General features: G+C 43.1%; 1 protein-coding gene across 1 annotated transcript in view; it reads left to right on the top strand.

Annotated features, from left to right (window-relative positions):
• Positions 1–489: 489 nt before the first annotated feature.
• Positions 490–20,008, top strand: part of micos10 (mitochondrial contact site and cristae organizing system subunit 10) — a 29,801-nt gene continuing 10,282 nt past the window's right edge. Inside the window, exon 1 of the mRNA XM_078238950.1 lies at positions 490–621. Coding sequence (XP_078095076.1) covers positions 558–621 — 64 coding nt within the window. The 5' untranslated portion in view covers positions 490–557. The remainder of the gene's footprint in view (positions 622–20,008) is intronic.

Here is a 20,008-nt window from a genome sequence, read left to right as displayed (position 1 = left end):
CCTATCCCCAGCTGACCACGTGACCAAAGCTCTGGCCCCGCCCATCTCCCCAGCTGACCACGTGACCAGAGCCCTGGCCCCGCCTATCCCCAGCTGACCACGTGACCAAAGCCCTAGCCCCGCCCATCTCCCCAGCTGACCACGTGACCAAAGCCCTGGCCCCGCCTATCCCCCAGCTGACCACGTGACCAAAGCCCTGGCCCCGCCTATCCCCCAGCTGACCACGTGACCAAAGCCCTGGCCCCGCCTATCCCCCAGCTGACCACGTGACCAAAGCCCTGGCCCCGCCTATCCCCCCCAGCTGACCATGTGACCAGAGCCCTGGCCCCGCCTATCCCCAGCTGACCACGTGACCAAAGCTCTGGCCCCGCCCATCTCCCCAGCTGACCACGTGACCAGAGCCCTGGCCCCGCCTATCCCCAGCTGACCACGTGACCAAAGCCCTAGCCCCGCCCATCTCCCCAGCTGACCACGTGACCAAAGCCCTGGCCCCTCCCCCCGCTCCCGTGATCGCGCTCGGGCAGTTCTCGCGAGAGCTGGGCCCCGGGCAGTGTAAGATGGCGGAGGCCGAAGTGAGTAAGAAGGCGGAGCGCTGCATGGCGGATGCGTTGCTGAAATTAGGTAAAGTTGGTCCGTGTGCAGCCGGTGGCTGGGCATCGTGCTTAGCCCGCAGCTGGTTTTTGGTGGGCCGGCATATGACGCAGTGAAGTGGGTCGCGATGGAGCCCGGGGCCTAGCCGGCAGGCCTAGGACAATATGCCCGCTCACTGAGTGGGTCTAACCCGCTGTGAGTAACGGTAGCAAACTGACAACTGCCTTCCTCTCCCCTGCATCATCAAACATTTCAAAACAAGGGTTTGGAGCGCCTTTGCTGGCGGTCCCTGCGTCTGTCCCCCTCAGTAATTATTCTCTCTCTCCTTTGGGCTCTGGCTTGGCCGTGACCCCACCAGCACCAGCCGCCCCCTAAACTGCCATTCTCCTTGTTTTTTAGCTGAGACAGTAGGTGTTGGTTGGCACTTTGACCTTGAAAGTCAGCACAGCTTGTGTTCCCGATTAAGCTGACAGTTTCTACAAGGTGTGCTTGTGTGTGACTGTATGGTGAGAACAGGATCAGAAAATATTAGAATAACTTTTATTATCTGTGGGGGAAAAAACAGACGTTAAAAGTTAATGTTTCAGACCAACACCTGAAACAGTATGTGATGTGTTTCTCTGGTATTTTTGACTTTGATTCCCAACATCTATATTTTATCTGCTTATGAAGATAAGATCAGGCGTGACTGAGATGCCTTGATAGCCAAGTAATTGTGTATCTGCTCAAATTGCTTCACAACCTCGTCCCTCTTTATCTCTACAACTTTGAGAATTGTGTTCCTCCAACTCCTGGCCTCTTGTCATCACTTGTTTTGCCTACTCTTAGTGGCTGTGCCCTTCAACAGTTTGGGCCTTAAACCCTGGCATTCCCTTCTCAATAATCTTTTCCTCTTCTCTCTCTTTCCTCTCTCTCTTCTCTCTCCCCCCCCCCCCCCCCCCGCCCAAAGACCTTGCTTAAAACCTCATTCAGTAGTTCTATTTCTTTGACCAAGTGTTTGTTAGTTCTATTTCTTTGACCAAGTGTTTGTTTCACCAGGACTTGAGCACAAAAATCAAGGCTGAGAGCAGTACAACCCTGAGGGAGTGCTACCCTGTTGGATATGTAGTCTTTTGGATGAACAGTTAAAACTGGGACCATTTCTTAGGTGAACTTAACAATCCCTATTTTGAAGAGCAGGGGAGTCATTGTTGTTCTCGTGGCCAACATTTATTCCTTGACCACATCACAAATGTGTCTACATTAAGCTTAGTAATCAAAAAATGATGCTGAGCTACACCTTAATGTTTTACACAGATGCTGTATAAATAAAAGTTATATGATATCTTTTGTGCCTTCAAGATGCCCAAAGTACTTTCTAGCTCTGAAATTTCTTTTGAACATTAAGGTGTAACTCAGCATCATTTTTTTGATTACTGAGCTTAACGTAGATATATTTTTGTGATGTGGTCAAGGAATAAATATTGGCCATGAGAACAGCGATGACTCCTGCTCTTCAAAATAGGGATCTTTTAAGTTCATCTAAAAGAAAAGCATAATCAGTGTGAGTCTCTTTGCAAACGGCAGCTAATTTGTGCTCAGCATATTTTATCTCTTGATAGTTGGATAAATGCTGGTTATGATATCTCACATTGTGCCATGGCATTCTTATGTCCACTTGAGAGGACAGATGGGAGATCTCATGTCTTATCTGGAAGACAGAAGTAGTTTGGGCTCATTTGTTTTGAAACACCACTGGAGTGTGAAACTGGTATACAGTAAAGGAATGTACTGTGTTAGTGTGCATGAATTGAAGCAAATTGAATGTGTCTGCTGGCTTTGTTCTTCCCAATGTTCAACTGGAAGTAGCGGTGGCTCATCCAAGATGAGTAGTCTAACAATGGCTATCCAGAGGGGAGAAAAGTGCAGACAGGAGTAATGAGAGTTTGAGTCTGGGGCAGCTGCAAAAATACATTGGTAAACAAAGGAATCCATTACAGAGGCATAGCATTGAATAAGTAGCATATCCTGTACATAACCCTCCCAGTTTACGCCAAATGCCTTTTGATGGATGAATCTGATTATTGTTGCAACTGGCACACCTTAATGTGACAATTGAATTTAAGTTATCTAAATACCCATCAGTCCACAGGTGCAAAACATCACTAATCTTAGAAGCATTCCTCATAAGGCCCAAAATTAATAGAAATTGACTTTGTTTTCCTCTATGGATTTGATGGATAAAGGTGCAAATCTCTAGTCTCTCCCAATTCTGATAGTTTACTTGGTAGCGGCAGTGGTCTTTTAATCTTTACTGAGTTTAGTGCTTTAGTGACTAGATATTGCACATCTCCAATCCCTTCCTGTCAGTAGAATTTAATATTGACTATCACATTAAGGTGTGCCAGTTATAACAATACCCAATTCATCTTCCGAAAGGCATTTGGTGTAAGCTGGGAGAGTTATGTCCAGGAAATGTCTCTTATTCAATGTTGTGCCTCTGAGTCGGATTCCTCCTTTGTTTGCAAATATGTTTTTGCGGCTGCCCCAGATTCAAGCTCTTATTACTTCTGTCTGCGTTTATTTTCCCCTCCTGAGGGTCATCCCTTCTGTCACCCATTATGTCTCCTTTTTCTTGATGACCATGGTTGTCAGGCTGCTTGTCTTGGATGAGTCACTACTACTTCCACTGCACTGGGAGACCAAAGCCATCATCTTAAGCACCTCAGCACAAACTCTCTGTGCTTGCCAATGATCCATGCCCCTTCTTAGCCAAGTCTCTGATTGAACCATGTTAATTGTATAAAGGAGGGTTAAGTGTATACAGATGGGAGGCACACATTGGATAATTACTTGCACACAGCTGGTTCAATTCCAGCTCAAAGGAGCCGATATCCTTTTATCAACCCTGGTAATGATAATTTGCTAAGTTTCTGTTGAAGTTTTTGTTTTAGTTACAGTATCCCTTTAAGGGGTTGTTAATTAGCTAATTTAATTCATGATAATTGTTTGCTCGAGTAGAAAACTTTGTGATAGAGTAATGAGCTATACATTTGTAATGTCTCACTTTGAATCTAGAGCCAAAAGATGCTATCTCTGGGTGAGGAGCAGGCCATTTAAGACTTGAGATGAGGATGAATTTCTTCACTTGAGGGTGGTGAATTTTTGGAATACTCTGTCTCAAAGGAAGCTGTATTGTTGACCATCTTCATGACCAAAATCGATAGATTTCTGGTTACTAATGAAGTCAAGGGATATGAGGGTGATGTAGGAAAGTGGTGTTGAAGTAGATGATTAGTCATGATCTAATTGAATGGCAAAGCAGGTTGAATAGCCTACTCTTTCTCCTATGTTCCTATGCACAGATATCAAGACCAGTGCAAACTCATTGTTGGGTGGTTATCTTGGACTACTTTAATATTGTTCTTGCTGGCTCTGTTCTTTGCAAAGTTTGGTAAGAAGGACTAAAAAAGATTGTATTTGCATAGGCACCTTTCAGGACTTGATGACACCTAAACGCACTTTGTAACCGATTTAATACTTTTGAAGTGTAGTCACTACTAAATTGTTGGCAAATGTAGCAGTTGATCCCACAAATGATGAACAGATGAACAAAACAGTTGCTTTGGTGTCGGTTGAGCATTCTTCCTGCTATTCAAAAAGGTGCCACTGGATCTTTTTACATTCTTGGCTCAGTTAATGGCACACTTACCTGATCCAGAAAGTTGTGGGTTCAGGTCCTAAAAATCTAAGTCTTAAGCTGATTCTCCAGTGCAGTACTGAGGGTGTGCTGCACTGTCACAGCTGCTGTCCTTCAGCTGAGATGTTAAAACAAGGACTCGACTACTTTCAGGTGGATGTAAAAGAGCCCATGGCACTGTCTCACCATGGAGTTATCCCTGTTACCCTGGTCAATATTTATCCTTCATTCAATGTCACTAAAACTGGTTTTCTAGTCATTACCACATAGCTGTTTGTAAGACCTTGCTGGGTTCAAATTGGTTGTTGCATTTCTTACATACAAGAGTAACTCCACTTCAAAAAGTGCTTTATCGGCTGTAAAGTACTTTGAGATGCTCTGAGGTTGTGAAAGGCACTGTCTTTTTTAACCATGACGTGGTCACAGACTGATTTTAATGTCTGTTATGAAAGGTCACATCTCCAACATTGCAGCATTTGGAACCCATTATCTTCTGGCTTACAGATGAGAGATGCTATCAGCAGAGACAATTGACATTGGAAAGATTGTGATGGTATACTGGTGACCTAATGAGTAGATACAGTACCCTGTGTAGTGCTGAACCAAATTTCCCAATGTGGTGTTTAAAAGGGAAGGTTTTGCATGACAAATCTGGTGGAATTCTTCAAGAAAGCAATGGATGTGGCGAATGAGGGAAATGCATTTGAGGTGGTGTAAATAGACAACTGAAACTTGGAGAAGATTGGCTACGGAGTTAATTGGAAGTAAATTGGATTAAAGTAATTAGAAGATAGAAAACAAAACTGGAATTGAAGTCACTTTCTCAATGGGTGGAAATAAATAGCTATGCCCACTAAGATTCTGGGCAGTTGAGTTTGCTGTTCATAAGTGCTTTGAATATAGGGTGAGAGCAGTGCTTCTCTTAACTTTTTCCTGGTGTAATTTTGATGCCTCAGATTTTGTGACCCAGTGTAAAAGTTTGGGTGGTATGAGTGGGAGAATGATTGAGGTGAGAGGATGGAGCTTTACTTGCTGAGAGGGGGAGCTTCAGTCGTTGACAGTGAGGGACAGGAGTTGATCTTTGGGGCAATTGATGAAAAATCAGCTAAAAGCAAAATACGGCAGCTGCTGGAATCTGAAGCAAATGCTGGAAAATCTCAGCAGGTCTGACAGCATCTGTGGAGAGAGAATAGAGCCAACAATTAGAGTCTGGATGACGTCCAGACTCGGAACATTGGCTGTATTCTCCACAGATGCTGTCAGACCTGCTGAGATTTTCAAGCATTTTCTGTTTTTGAGTTGATAAAAAGTCAGGGTTTCTTCTAAACAAGCATACTTTTATCCAGGCTTGCTTTGCAGTAGCAGTCGCTGTACGCGAAGGCTTACCAGGCTGATTCCTGGGATGGCAGGTCTGTCATATGAGGAGAGACTAAGTTGCTTAGGGTTATATTCACTGCAGTTTAAAAGAGTGGATCTGATAAACGTATAAAATTCTAACAGGGTTAGACAGAGTAGATTCAGAAAGAATGTTCCCAATGGTGGGGAGTCCAGAACTAAGGGATCATAGTTTGAGGATGAGGGGTAAACCTTTTAGGACTAAGGTGAGGAGAAATTTATTCACCCAGAGATGGTGAATGTGTTGGATTCACTACCACAGAATGTAGTTGAGGCCAAAACGTTCTGATTTCATAAAGAAATTAAATATAGCTCTTTGGGTTCAGCAGGCTCGAAGGGCTGAATGGCCGCCTGTTTATTTCTATGTTTCTATTCCCACCGATAAAATAAAAATGTGGATTTAGAGAAGTTTTGTAGCTGTTAGCATTCAGTTTGAGCTCCGTGGCAGCCTTTCTGCCTCGCAGCTCATGACCCCCAAATCTCTTCACACCACGCTTTAAGCAGCCCTGGGCTAGAGAATGTGTTGTCCAAAGTTCCAGCCGCACAAACCATTTTGAGAAGTGCAGCAAGCTGAAAGTGGATGCTGAGAAGACGGTGAATGGGTGAAAAAAGTGGTGGATGTAATTCAATGTCAGTAACCTGATTTGGTTAAAACAATGATTAGAAGCCCTCAAATGGCCGAAGCCCATTAGAAAAGTTAGTATGTGAGGTTTTTGATGGGTAGTGCATGAGTATTGTTAGTGAATTGGCTAACTAATAGAAGACAGAGTTGGAATAAGAGGGTCATTTTCAGGGTGGCAACCTGTAACTAGTGGAGTGCCACAGAGATCAATGCTGGGACCACAAGTATTTACAATACATATTAATGATTTGGACAAGCGAAGTGAATGCACTGTTGCCAAGTTTGTGGAAAAATAGATGGGAAGGCAAATGGTGAGGATGACGCAGAATCTACAGATGGAGCAGATGGAATATAATGTAGGAAACTGCAAAGTTACACACTTCGGCAAGAAGAAAGGAATGTAATATTTAATTGGAGAAAGACTGTAGAAAACTACAGCACAGGGGGATTTTGGAGGTTTTCGTCATAAATCGTAAAAGGCTAGTGTGCAAGTTCAGCACTAATAGGAAAGGCAAATTGTTGATCCGGGATATGGAAGGATTTTCTTTTGAGGAGAGGCTGAGTAGGTTGGGCCTATATCCATTGGAATTTAGAAGAATGCGAGGCAACTTTATTGAGACATAATGGAACTCTCGGGGCTTGACAAGGTAGATGCTGAGAGATTGTTTCCTCTCGTGGGAGAGTCTAGGACCAGAGGGGACACCTCAGAGTAAGGGATTGCTCATTTAAGGCAGAGATGAGGAGGAGTTTCTTCTCTGAGGATAGTGAATCTGTGGAATTCATTACTGCAGAGGGAAGTAGAGGCTGGGTCGTTAAGTATATATAAGGTTGAGATAGGTTACTAATTAAAAATCTATCATCAAGGTTTATGGGGATAAGATGGGAAAGTGGAGCTAAAGGTTATCACAGCAGACTTGATGGGCTGAATGGCCTACATCTGCCCCTACGTCTTATTGTTGATCTAGATTTGTCATGCGTCTTGTGGTCTGTCTAGAGTTGTCAATGTGTAACATATTAAGTCTTAGTAACAGCACAGTTACTTGTGCAGTTCTCCCTTTTACACTAAGGATGTTGGGGCAAATGAGAAGTTGGGGGTGGTGGTGATATGGCATTGCCACTGGACGAATAAACCAGGGTAATGCTCTGGGAGCCTGTGTTTGAATCCCACCCGACAGATGGTGAAATGTAACCCATCTGGTTCACTGATATCCAGTAAGAAGTTTAGCACCAGGTTAAAGTCCAACAGGTTTATTTGGTAGCAAAAGCCACACAAGCTTTCGGAGCTCCAAGCCCCTTCTTCAGGTGAAGAAGGGGCTTGGAGCTCCGAAAGCTTGTGTGGCTTTTGCTACCAAATAAACCTGTTGGACTTTAACCTGGTGTTGTTAAACTTCTTACTGTGTTTACCCCAGTCCAACGCCGGCATCTCCACATCATCACTGATATCCTTCAGGGAAGGAAATGTACCATCCATACCTGGTCTGGCCTACATGTGACTCCAGGTCTACAACAATGTGGTTGACTCTTAACTGCTTTCTGAAGTAGCCTAGCAAGCCATTCAATTCAAGAACAATTAGTGATGGTAACAAATGCTGCCAACATTACCGAATGAATTTTTAAAAAAGTACAGATTAACTAGGATGCCTCTTGGAATGATGGAATGCTTGGAAAAATTGTGGCTGTTTTTCATGTTGCAATTTCTAAGTAGCAGCCCCCAGGCCTTTGTAGCTTAGGGACATGGAGTTGCAGTCCCTGACTGAGATCAGCTAGTTAGCTCAGCGGGTAAGTATCAGCTAGAGGTCCCTCATATCCATCTTTGTGTGTTGGATAGTGTGTATATGTGGACATCAGATAGGGACTAGATTCGGTTCAGCGTAATATACCTCTGGTGTTCAAAAGCTTACTGGTACTTAGTTTAGCTGAAACATGGACAATAACCACCTTGATAATGAAACGTAGTGGAAGATCTGTGTGGAATGACCCTAACCGGAAACCACCTTCAAGAATGGAGGAGAGAAACTGGCATCAATACAGTGTCACAGTCAGTGGCAGCTGATACTGTTCTTATTTGAATGCAAAAAAGAAAATCTGTGAATCTGCTTTGATGCAGTGCTTTGACTTGAAACAAAAATTATTAAATATTTATGGAAAATAGTAGTTTTAAACTACGAAGGGAGGTAACAACAACTTTCTCATTTTAAAATTACATGAGCCAAATAACAGGGTGTGTAATCGCAAATTACTATGGATGCTGGAATCTGAAACAAAAACAGAAAATGCTTTGACGAAGGGTCACCCAGACTCAAAGTATTGGCTCTATTCTCTCCACAGATACTGTCAGACCTGCTGAGACTTTCAGCATTTTCTGTTTTTGCAACCGGGTGTGTGTTGTGTTTTACTGAGAGTGAATCTGTAACCAAAATATTCTACAGTACATCAGTAACAACTGCTAATTGTAAAGGGAGCTATTATGTTGGCATTAATGCTGTGTCAGCTTGTTGTTTTAGTTTCAAACTTTATTGGATGACATTTAGAAATGCAACTTATATTTAATTAATTATGTTTGTCCATGTGGTTTACAGCTGGTACAAAAATATTCAGAGCCTTGGAAACAGATTTCTTGGTCACGTGGTTATTGGGAGGAAACGCTGCAGCACATAGTTGTAGAAAGGTTTTAAATGAATTTACCCCATTCTTCCCGAAGGTGTTGACTCATGTTGGGGTGCAGTTCACGAGGAGGTAGCCGCCCACCAGTGCCATCCCCAGATAGTAATTCTTCATGTGTAAGCCAAGCGTGAACAGTCTTTACCCTCCATGATTGAACTTGATCCTCTCCTTCCCCCCCCCCCCCCCCTGCCCAACACCCAGCATGGGTCATTTTTAGGTAATCTGAAACAAGAGTTCAAAGTGATTCTTCTTCCCCTCGAAGCTGATTGTAGCCCATCCCCTGCCCTGGCTGAAATCTGTTAACTGCACAAACTGGAAGTCAAGCTTGGGATCTTCTGGTATGATTATGTACAATTACCTAGTTTTCACCAGGCTTATCTAGTGTATCAGTAATAGTGCACTTCAGGAAAAACAGTACATTTTCTTTTGATGTGATTTATCATTTCAAATTGCTCACACGTGTACTTTGCCCTAACTCAAAAATACCGTCTCCTTGCACAGCTAATTCTGGAAGAATGAGATACATAGTTTATTGCCAGGTACTTTTTAGTTCGCATGACACACAAATCTTTATTCCTGATGGCTTTACAGTGACCGTGGTAGATTGTGTACTTGCGTCGGTAACAAGATGGGGTCAAATTCTGTCCTTCGTTGTTTATTCACATTCAGCAAGAACGCCATGTGGATGAAGCAGTAGAGGGCATTTTGTGGCTATGGCACTGTATCCCAGCTAGAGTCACCACCTTTAGCAAAGAGAGTGAAAAAGCCACAGAAAGACAGTTGTGTTGGTGAGGATTCTCTTAACAGATTTCAATGTTGCCAACCGTTTTAATGAAATTCCTTCATCTTTCACAGCTCAGCATCATAACACCAGTTTACTGAGTTTTGTATTTTGAAACCATATGTAGAAAAATGTCCTAATTTTGTTTTTCTTAAATCCTTGAGACTAAATAATTTGATAGTGTCTCATGTCTGGATTCAAAGTACAATTCTCCTTGTCGCAGTAAGTGAAATGGCGAGTGTTTCTTCAAGCCCTATGTGTCACTCAACCTGTGGTGTAAAGGTAAAAAACAAATTTGCTGCCCTTGAAGTGAGGCCTTAACCAATGATCCTGCCTCCATTGCTCTCTGGGAAATAGAATTCCACAGACTAATGACCTCAGAAAAAAATTCTCCATCTGTCTTAAATGGGAGACCCCTTATTTTTAAATTGTGCAGCTGGTTCTAGCCTCTCCCATCAGGAGAAACATCCTTTCTGCATCTACTCTGTCAAGTTCCCTCAGTATCTTGAATGTTTCATTAAGACCACCTCTCATTCTTCTAAACTCCAATGGATTCTGACCCAACCTGTTCAACCTTTCATCTGGGACAAACCCTTCATCCCAGGAATCAGTTGAGTAAACCTTCTCTGAACTGCTAATTCAATTATATTCTTCCTTCTTAACTAAGGAAACTTGAACTGTACACCAGATGTGGTCTCACCAATGCCCAGTACAACTGCAACAAAATTTCACTTTTTATATTCCATTCCCCTTGCAATAAACAATAACATCCCATTTGCCTTCCGAATCACTTGCGCGTACATGCTAATTTCTTAATCACTTGTACATGCACACTAACTTTTTGAAAATTATGTACCAGGTCACAGATCCCTTTGTACCGCAGTGTTCTCAATCTCTCTCTGTTCAAATAATATGATGCTATTCTGTTCTTCCTGCCGAAGTGGACAAGTTCACAATTTCCCACATTATACTCCATCTGCCAATTTCTTACCGTCACACACTATTTAAATATATTTTGCTCTTTTACTTTTTTATCCATTTGAAGGATCTGGATATCACTGACCAACATTTATTGCCCCTCCTTAGTTTCCCTTGAGAAGGTGGTGGTGAGCTGCCTTCTTGGAACACTGCAGTCCCTGCAATGTAGATGTACCCATAATGCTGTTAGGGAGGGAATTCCAGGATTTTTTTTCCCAGCGACAGTGAAGAAACGGCAATATATTTCTTAGTCAAGATGGTGGGTGAGTGGCTTGGACAGGGTCTTCCAGATGGTGGTGTTCTCGGGTATCTGCTGCCCATGTCCTTCTAGATGGTACTGGTTGTATGTTTGGAAGGTGCTACCTAAGGTAATTTGGTGCGTTCCTGCAGTGCCTCTCGTAGATGGTACACATGGCTGCCACTGTTCATCGTTGGGGGAGGAATTGAATATGGAAGGGGTAGCAAATGAGTGGGCTGCTTTGTCCTGGATGATGGAGGGCTTGAGTGTTGGAGCTGCACCCATCCAGGCAATTGGAGAGTATTCCATAACACTCCTTGCGCCTTTTAGATGGTGGGCAGACTTTGGGGAGTCAGGAGGTTAGTCAAGAGGTCAGGAGATCAAAAAGGAGGTGGTATTGGTGTTCTTGAGAAACATTAAGGTAGACAAGTCCCCAGGGCTTAATGGGATATACCCCAGAATACTGAGGCAAGGGAGGAAATTGCTCGGGCCTTGAGAGAAATCTTTGTATCCCCACTGGCTACAGGGGAGGTCCCAGAGGATTGGAGAATAGCCAATGTTGTTCCTTTATTTAAGAAGGGTAGCAAGAATAATCCAGGTAATTACAGGCTGGTGAGCCTTATGTCAATGGTAGGGAAATTATTGGAGAGGATTCTTCAAGACAGGATTTATTTCCACTTGGAAATAAGTGGACATATCAGCAAGAGGCAACATGGTTTTGTGAAGGGGAGGTCGTGTCTCACGAACTTGATCGGGTTTTTTGAGGACGTGACGAAGATGATTGAGGGGAGGGCAGTGGATGTTGTCGACTTGGACTTGACGAGGTCCCTCATGGCAGATTGGTGCAGAAGGTGAAGTTGCATGGGATCAGAGGTAAGCTGGCAAGGTGGATACAAAACTGGCTCGGTCAAAGAAGACAGAGGGTAGCAGTGGAAGGATGCGTTTCTGAATGGAGGGCTGTGACAAGTGGCGTTCCTCAGGGATCAGTGCTGGGACCTTTGCTGTTTGTAATATATATAAATGATTTGGAGGAAAATGTAACTGGATTGATTAGTAAGTTTGCGGACGACACAAAGGTTGGTGGATTTGTAGATAGCGATGAGGACCATCAGAGGATACAGCAGGATATAGATCAGTTGGAGACTTGGGAGGAGAGATGGCAGATGGAGTTTAATCCGCACAAATGTGAGGTAATGCATTTTGGAAGGTCTGATACAGATGGGAAATATACAGTAAATGGCAGAACCCTTGAGTATTGATAGGCAAAGGGTGTACAGGTGCACAGGTCACTGAAAGTGGCAATGCAGGTGGAGAAGGTAGTCAAGAAGGCATATGGCATGCTTGCCTTCATCGGCCAGGGTATTGAGTTTAAAAATTGGCAAGTCATGTTGCAGCTTCATAGAACCTTAGTTAGGCCGCACTTGGGATATCGTGTTCAATTCTGGTCGCCACACCACCAGAAGGATGTGGAGGCTTTGGAGAGGTTACAGAAAAGATTTACCAGGATGTTGCCTGGTATGGAGAGCATTAGCTATGAGGAGAGATTGGAGAAACTTGATTTGTTCTCACTGGAGCGATGGAGGTTGAGGGGAGACCTGATAGAAGACTACAAGATTGAGAGGCATGGACAGAGTGGATAGTCAGAAGCTTTTTCCCAGGGTGGAAGAGTCAATTACTAAGGGGCATAGGTTTAAGGTGCGAGGGGCAAGGTTTAAAGGTCCCAGCACGGGGCTGATTTTTTAGAGTAGTGGGTGCCTGGAACTCGTGGCCGGGGGAGGTAGTGGAAACGGATATGGTAGTGACTTGTAAGGGGCGTCTTGACAAGTACATGAATAGGATGGGAATAGAGGGATATGGTCCCTGGAAGGGTAGGGGATTTTGGTTAAGTTGGGCAGCCTGGTTGATGCAGGCTTGGAGGGCTGAAAGGCTGGTTCCTGTGCTGTAATTTTCTTTGTTCTTTTGTTCTTTATTGGCTACAGGATATGGCAAGACCAGCCTTGGTCAATGGCAACCCCCAGGATGTTGATAGTGAGGGGATTCAGTGATGGTAATGGCATTGAATGTCAAGGGGCGATGGTTAGATCCTCTCTTGTTGGAGATGGCCATTGTCTGGCACTTGTGTGGTGCAAATATTACTTGCCACTTGTCAGCCCAAGCCTGGATGTTGTCCAAGTTTTGCTGCATTTGGACATGGACTGCTTCAGTATCTGAGGAGTCACGAATGATGCTGAATGTTGTGCAGTCATCAGTGAACATCCCCGCTTCTGATCTTACGATGGGAGGAAGATCATTGATGAAGCAGCTGAAGACGGTTGGGCCTAGGTCACTACCCTGAGGAACTCCAGCAGTGATATCGTGGAGCTGAGGTGATTGACTTCCAACCACCACAGCCATCTTCCTTTGTGCCAGCTATGATTCTTACCAGTGGATGGTTTCCCGCCGATTCCCATTGACTCCAGTTTTGCTAGCTCTCCTGATGCCACACTCGATCAAATGCTGTCCTGATGTCAAGGACAGTCACTCTCGCCTTGCCTCTGGAGTTCAGCTTTGTGTAAGATGCCCTACTTTCAGCTGCTGCCAGGGCTGCTCCATGTGTTGACTTGCCACAATTGCTGATGCTCCAAGATGGCTGGGAATCTATGCCAAATGTCTACATTATAAGTAAAGAATTGCCCCCTCGGGGTCAAAAGAACGTGGGTTTGTGCATCATAAATTGGATTTCAGCTCTCAATCATAGTTGCCACCCTTGTGTTGTGCTGAAAAATGTTTTATTATTGGAACTGTCCTTTTAGATGAGATATTAAGCTGATTCCTTGTTCTGCTTGTGTTCTGAATAATACCAAAACTAGACATTAATTTGCTTTTAAGTTGTGTTTTCTTCTATTAATATAACTTGTTCTATTTAGCTTTTAGTTACCTGCATGTCTTGCAGTGGGAATAGATGTAGTTTTGTCCTAATCTAAGTAATGTTGAGTGCGTGGACTGTGGTATCTCTCTGGAAGGGAGATGGGAGATTAGAACTCAGCCATGCCGGGGTGATTCCTGGCTTCAATCCATTTTCGGGCGCATTGCCAGCCTGGGCATAAAGAATGGGACACCAGGCAGAGAGAATTTGGTGGGGACTAAGGGGAAGAAAGGGCATTTTGTCTGAAGATAGCCAGTAATGTTTGTGTAATCTCAGACTACATAGATCACTGCAGTTTTCATAATTTTATACCAATGGCACTTACAAATCAATAAAGCACCAAATAAATATGAAAACAAGGCCGTCTGTTTGTAGTTACTAAAGCCTCATTAGCTAAATTACCATTTCAAATTACTGCACAAAGGCAGATGCAGCATGACAATGTACTTTATCTATATGGCTGAATATGAAAGGAGTGCTGGGTCTGCTTTTAGCATGATTACCTTTATTAAACCATTAACCTTTCCTTTCAGATAAATTGTTTTTTCATTTTTAAAGAGATCAAAAGATCTTGTCTATTTTGCACCAATTGAATCTTCATATTAAAAAATCATTTTGCCTTTAAGCATAGAAAATAGAAGCATGAGTCCATTCAGCCCTTAGAGCCCATTCATTATGATCATAGCTGATCATCAACTGAGTAACTTGTTCCCACTTTCCCTCGTATTCTTTGATTCCCTTTAGCCCCAAGAGCTATTTCTTATCTTAGAAAATGTACAATGTTTTGGCCTCACCTGCTTTCGGTGATAGTGAATTCCACAGGCTTGCCACACTCTGGGTGAAGAAATTTCTCCTCAGAACTAAATGGTTTACCCTGTATCCTTTGACTGCAACCACTGTTTCTGTACTCCCCTGCCATCGGGAACAACCTTCCTCCACTGCCTCCTCCCTGCCATTTTTCTAAACTCCAGTGAATATAATCCTAACCAACTCGTGCATCAGTCCTGCAAACCCAGGAATCAGTCTGGTAAACCTTTGCTGCGCTCCGTCTACAGCAAGAACATCCTCTCAGGTAAGGAGACCAAAAGCCCTGTTTAGTTGCAGCGAGTCATTCCTGCTCCTGTACTCAAATCCTCTCACTGAGGTTGTGCTCTGTACTGTTAAGATCCTAAATTGGAGCACTCAAATTGATATCAAAATACCTTGATAAAACACTGCTAGTCTGAAGCAGAAAGCTCAAATTTAGTCTGGAAATGAATAACGAAGGCCACCTCTTACTGAAGGGTTATAAAGGTCACACTTTAAATGAGTTTTGGCATTCTCCATCTAGTCCCAATAGAATCTGATCCACAGCATAAACTACCATTAGTGCACTTCATAAATAATACAGATATTGTGGGAGTACTGAATGGCATATTAATGTTTTGGAGCACAATAAGACTTCTGTTCCATTCTGAAACCACTTTTACATTTAAGGCTAGTGGCCAGGCTAATTGCTCTTGTACTATTTAATTTAATGTGATACTTGTTTCCATCAATCAGTATCAAATTATAAAAACAATTTAAATCCCAAGAGCCATCTGGCAACTTTGTGCAGTGAAATGGGTCAGAAGTTTCCGTGAAAGCCAGGTCATTAGATTTGGGCTTCAGAAGTATTCTGCAAGAGGGGTTGAATTATTTGGGCTGAACACTACTATTGAGGTAGCATAATGGTCAGCACATTCGGGTTGTACCCCAAGCCTGAAGATCATAGAAATCATAGAAACCCTACAGTGCAGAAGGAGGCCATTCGGCCCATCGAGTCTGCACCGACCACAATCCCACCCAGGTCCCACCCCCACATATTTACCCGCTAATCCCTCTAACCTACGCATCTCAGGACTCTAAGGGGCAATTTTTTTTTTTAACCTGGCCAATCAACCTAACCCGCACATCTTTGGACTGTGGGAGGAAACCGGAGCACCCGGAGGAAACCCACGCAAACACGAGGAGAATGTGCAAACTCCACACAGACAGTGACCCGAGCCGGGAATCGAACCCGGGACCCTGGAGCTGTGAAGCAGCAGTGCTAACCACTGTGCTACCGTGAGTACAAAGGCAGAGTGATCAATGCCAGCCATGCCATTAGTCAATATTAACAAAATCAACATTGATTTCAGGGAGAGCTCAGTAAAGGAAATGCCTGTCAAAATCTCCATTTATAAGGAAACAGCTAGATTGGGTATTGTAGGTAATGTTGAAAAGTAATATTTGGCAGGAAGGCCAATCTTCAGAAAGAAAGAAGTAGTATTAATTATGTGAATCAGGTAATTGTGTGATGGACGGCACAGTGGTTAACACTGTTGCCTCACAGCACCAGGGACCTGCGTTTGATTCCCAGCTTGGGTGACTGTGTGAAGTCTGCACATTCTCCCCGTGTCTGTGTGGGTTTCGTCCGGGTGCTCTGGCTTTCTCCCGCAGTCCAAAAGACGTGCTGGTTAGGTGCATTAGCCATGCTAAATTCTCCCTCAGTGTATACAAACAGGTGCCAGAGTGTGTCAACTAGGGGATTCTCACAGTAACTTCATTGCAGTGTTAATATAAGCCTACTTGTGACTAATAAATAAACTTTACTGTATCAAACTCTACCAAGGTTAACAAAAATGATTTGAGAGGAGTGTAAAGGAGTGCTTATCTCAAACATGTTGCTGAGCACTTTATTACTAGCCCAGTTTCCTTGTTGACTTGGTAGCTGTGGCAGTCTCTGGTGCATTTTTCTGAAGCTGCAATTTTTAACAATACTTGACAGAGTTTACCTTGGGAAGTTTACCCACCTGGACCAATGATATTGAGACCCAAATCCATCTGTTATATGCTTATTTTAAAACCATGTCTTAGTTCGGGAATGGAGATTTATTGGGGTTTAATACTCTCATCAACTCTGACTTAGTGGTTAAAATTTCTTGATGCTCTATTTAACATGCTAGTTAATGTGTTTACAGCAAACTTGGGGGTTAACGACGTTAAAAAGTGAACGAAAGAATCTATTGTAGAAATATTAATTCTTTCACTTCACTCATGCTCATTCTTTTCCTAATTCTCTTGCTGTTTCTGATCCTTATTCCTATTGCTGCCTTCTGCCTCTGTCTTTCTACCCTCCGATTTGTTACCCACCCCACTCTTGGATGCCATCCTCTCCGGTTTTGTCGTTCCCTTTTATCTCCTGCAAGGTTGTTTCTTTCTCTCTCTCCTTGCTGCAAAATAATTTCTCCCCACCTCCGCTCAAACTCTCCTCCCAAACTTGCGCTCAATTGTCCTTCCCTCCCTGCCTGCCTTCACTGGACTACTGCCTTCTCCTCTTAACCTCCCCTCTGCCTTGCTCTGTGCTGGTTCTCTTCCTGTCCTGTTCAAGCTGCCCCCACCCCCCAATCCTGCATCCTCTCCATCTCTTCTCTACCACCCTCTCTCTTGGCAAGCTCTCAGTTGCTTATAGTTCTCACGTTTATTTGTGGAATTTCCTCATTACCTATCTCGCGTTACCTGGTCCTATCTCGGCCTGTCCCAGACTGTCAGTTTTTATTTGGTAATGCTCCAGTAGAGCTGCATTGTTCAGTCATTTGACTGTGTTTTTGATCTGGAAATCTTAAATTGAGTACAGAATGTGAACTAATAAGGAAGGGAGTTTCAGTTCCTAGTGAAGTAATTTGTCTTGAAGTGCCCCTTAAGTTTAGTCATAGTATTTGAAAATAGTCTTTCCCCTAACTTTTAAGGGAAGTGCCTTTAGTGAAATAGACTTTAACTTTGCTTAACCTTCCTCGGTGTCAGATGGGGCAGTAATAAGTTGGGACTGCTGGTGTTCTTGACGTTTTATTTATACTGAGATTCTGATCAGTTTTCATAACCCGTTTATCTGCCAGAATGCTGAGCAACCACTTTTTCACAGGATGTGAACAACGCAGGCTGGGCCAGCATTTATTGCCCATCCCTTGGCTTGCTATGTCGTTTCAGAGAGCTGTTGCTGCCCTGGAGTCGCACGTAGGCCAGACCAAGTATGATTCCCCTCCTAAAAGGCATTAGTGAACCAGATGGGCTTTTACAACAATCGACAATAGTTTCAGATTCCAGATTTTTTTTTCACTGAATTCAAATTTCACCATTTGTCAAACTGCCAAGGTGGGGAGGGGTGATTCAAACCCTGGTCCCCAGAGCATTACCCTGGGTCTCTGGATTAGTAGCCCAATGCCACTACGCCACTGCCCTCCCCTAACTAGATACGTGACCATAAAATGATTGAAGTCTCCTTCCTCATTGCTGCTGATATTTGAGGTTTGCTTCACATTTTGCTTTTAAAATTTTGTATGTTCTCGAGTTCTTTCAGACCATTCCAGCACTCTGCGCCACGTCGAAATGCATTGATTAGGACACTTGAAAGTTTAGATCTTATTTCCCAAGCTGCATATTGAGTGAAATTGTTTGAGCACAAAGTATTAAATTATTTGTATTGTTTTTCATGTAGGTATTCCTTTCATAATGCAAAATTAATGACAAAATGCTGTCAGCTTTCGAAACGAAACAATGTTTGTTTTGGCCAATTTAACCTTATTGTGTAACTGTGAGGAAGTTTGACTTGGGAACAAAATCAGTCAGGCCATCTGTAGGGCAGTTATATTTATAATATTTTGCTCATGTATTTAAGGCAATGTGTTACGGTATAACAGAAATTGAAGGCAGCAGACAAATAGGGACACCACCTATCCACTCACCATCCTGATTTGGAAATATATCACAGCTTCCTTTATTGTCTCTGGGTCACAATCCTGGAACTCCCACCCTAGCAGCACTGAGGGTGTACCCACACCACAGACTGCAGCGTTTCAAGAAGGCAGCTTATCTCCACCTTCTCGAGGGCAATTCGGAAAGGGGCAGCATATGCTGGCCTAGCCAGCAACGCCCACATCCTGTAAAATAAATTTTCATAAAGGTTGAGGATTGAGTATGTAAGGTTTGGAACCTGGTAGACCTGTAAATATTAGAGCTATTACAGAGATCATTCTGTGACCTTCCTTGTATGTTAGGTTTTTAATATTAATGGTGAAAATTGAAATATGTTTTGCAACTGCATTCCCACAGTTCCCTAAAGATAATTCTGCAATCAGTCGTCTGAAGCAATCTGGCATCTAAAATAATTCTTAAGTGGGAGCACTCAGAAATTAAAAATGTTGGTGTTTTGGATGGCGGGGTTGGGAAATGTACTTTTTTTCCGTCCACCTTCTCAGTGTCTTACTGCACTGATGAGATATTACAGATGGTAAAATGGCTGAATCTTCAGCCAACTTTTATTTATTTTTTTTTGTAGCCCTTGATGCTCATTCCTCTTTCACTGCTTGCAAGTCCGAGCTGCCATTTATTATCAGCAGAAACATTTTAGAATGCAACCTATTTAATTAACCACCACCGAGATTAGGTTGTCAGTGGGTAGTCTGAATTGGAGACTAGCACAGGAACTTGCAATGAACCGTACCCTACAATTGATTTTCCAGGTAGAGATTGGTACTGATTACTCCAGAAGTGGCTCAGAAAATAGTTTTGTAATGATCAATTATACCTTTGCTTTCCAAGTGCTGCAGTTGACCTGACAGTGATCTCAATAAGACTGCTTCCGAAGACGTAAATAAAGTGACATATGTTTCTCCTTTCTGTCAGTATTATTCAGGTACCTTTTAGGACATTTGCATGACTATCTTAGTTTCTGTTGCTGTAATGTCCTAACTATGTTGGGGGTTGTGGGTTTTAAGCAAGAAAAGATGTGATTTGCACACACAGATTCGAACTCACAGCAACACTTATCCTGGTACCTCTTGCCTGTACAAACTGAAACTAAAAACAGGAGGCTGTGCAACACCCCAGAAGACATCACCATCAAATCATGCAACTGGCTCTTAAAGCAATCGTGCAACTACCTAAATATATACTACTTTCGGTGGTGACAGCAATCCTTGTCTAATCTTCGTTTCTCAGAAGTATAAGCTTATTTGTTAGACTGCTGTTTGATCAATAGCAATCATTGACATGCTTGAATTATATGGAGTACAGGCACAGTTTGTGGGTTGCAAAGACTGTTATGATTAAGAGGGGATTGCCTATATTCCCCACTTGATCAATAGCCTCATGCAATT

The sequence above is a fragment of the Mustelus asterias genome, chromosome 22 (genome assembly GCF_964213995.1).
Source record: "Mustelus asterias chromosome 22, sMusAst1.hap1.1, whole genome shotgun sequence".
In the NCBI taxonomy this organism is placed as follows: Eukaryota; Metazoa; Chordata; class Chondrichthyes; order Carcharhiniformes; family Triakidae; genus Mustelus; species Mustelus asterias.
This window is presented reverse-complemented; position numbering and strand designations above follow the sequence as displayed.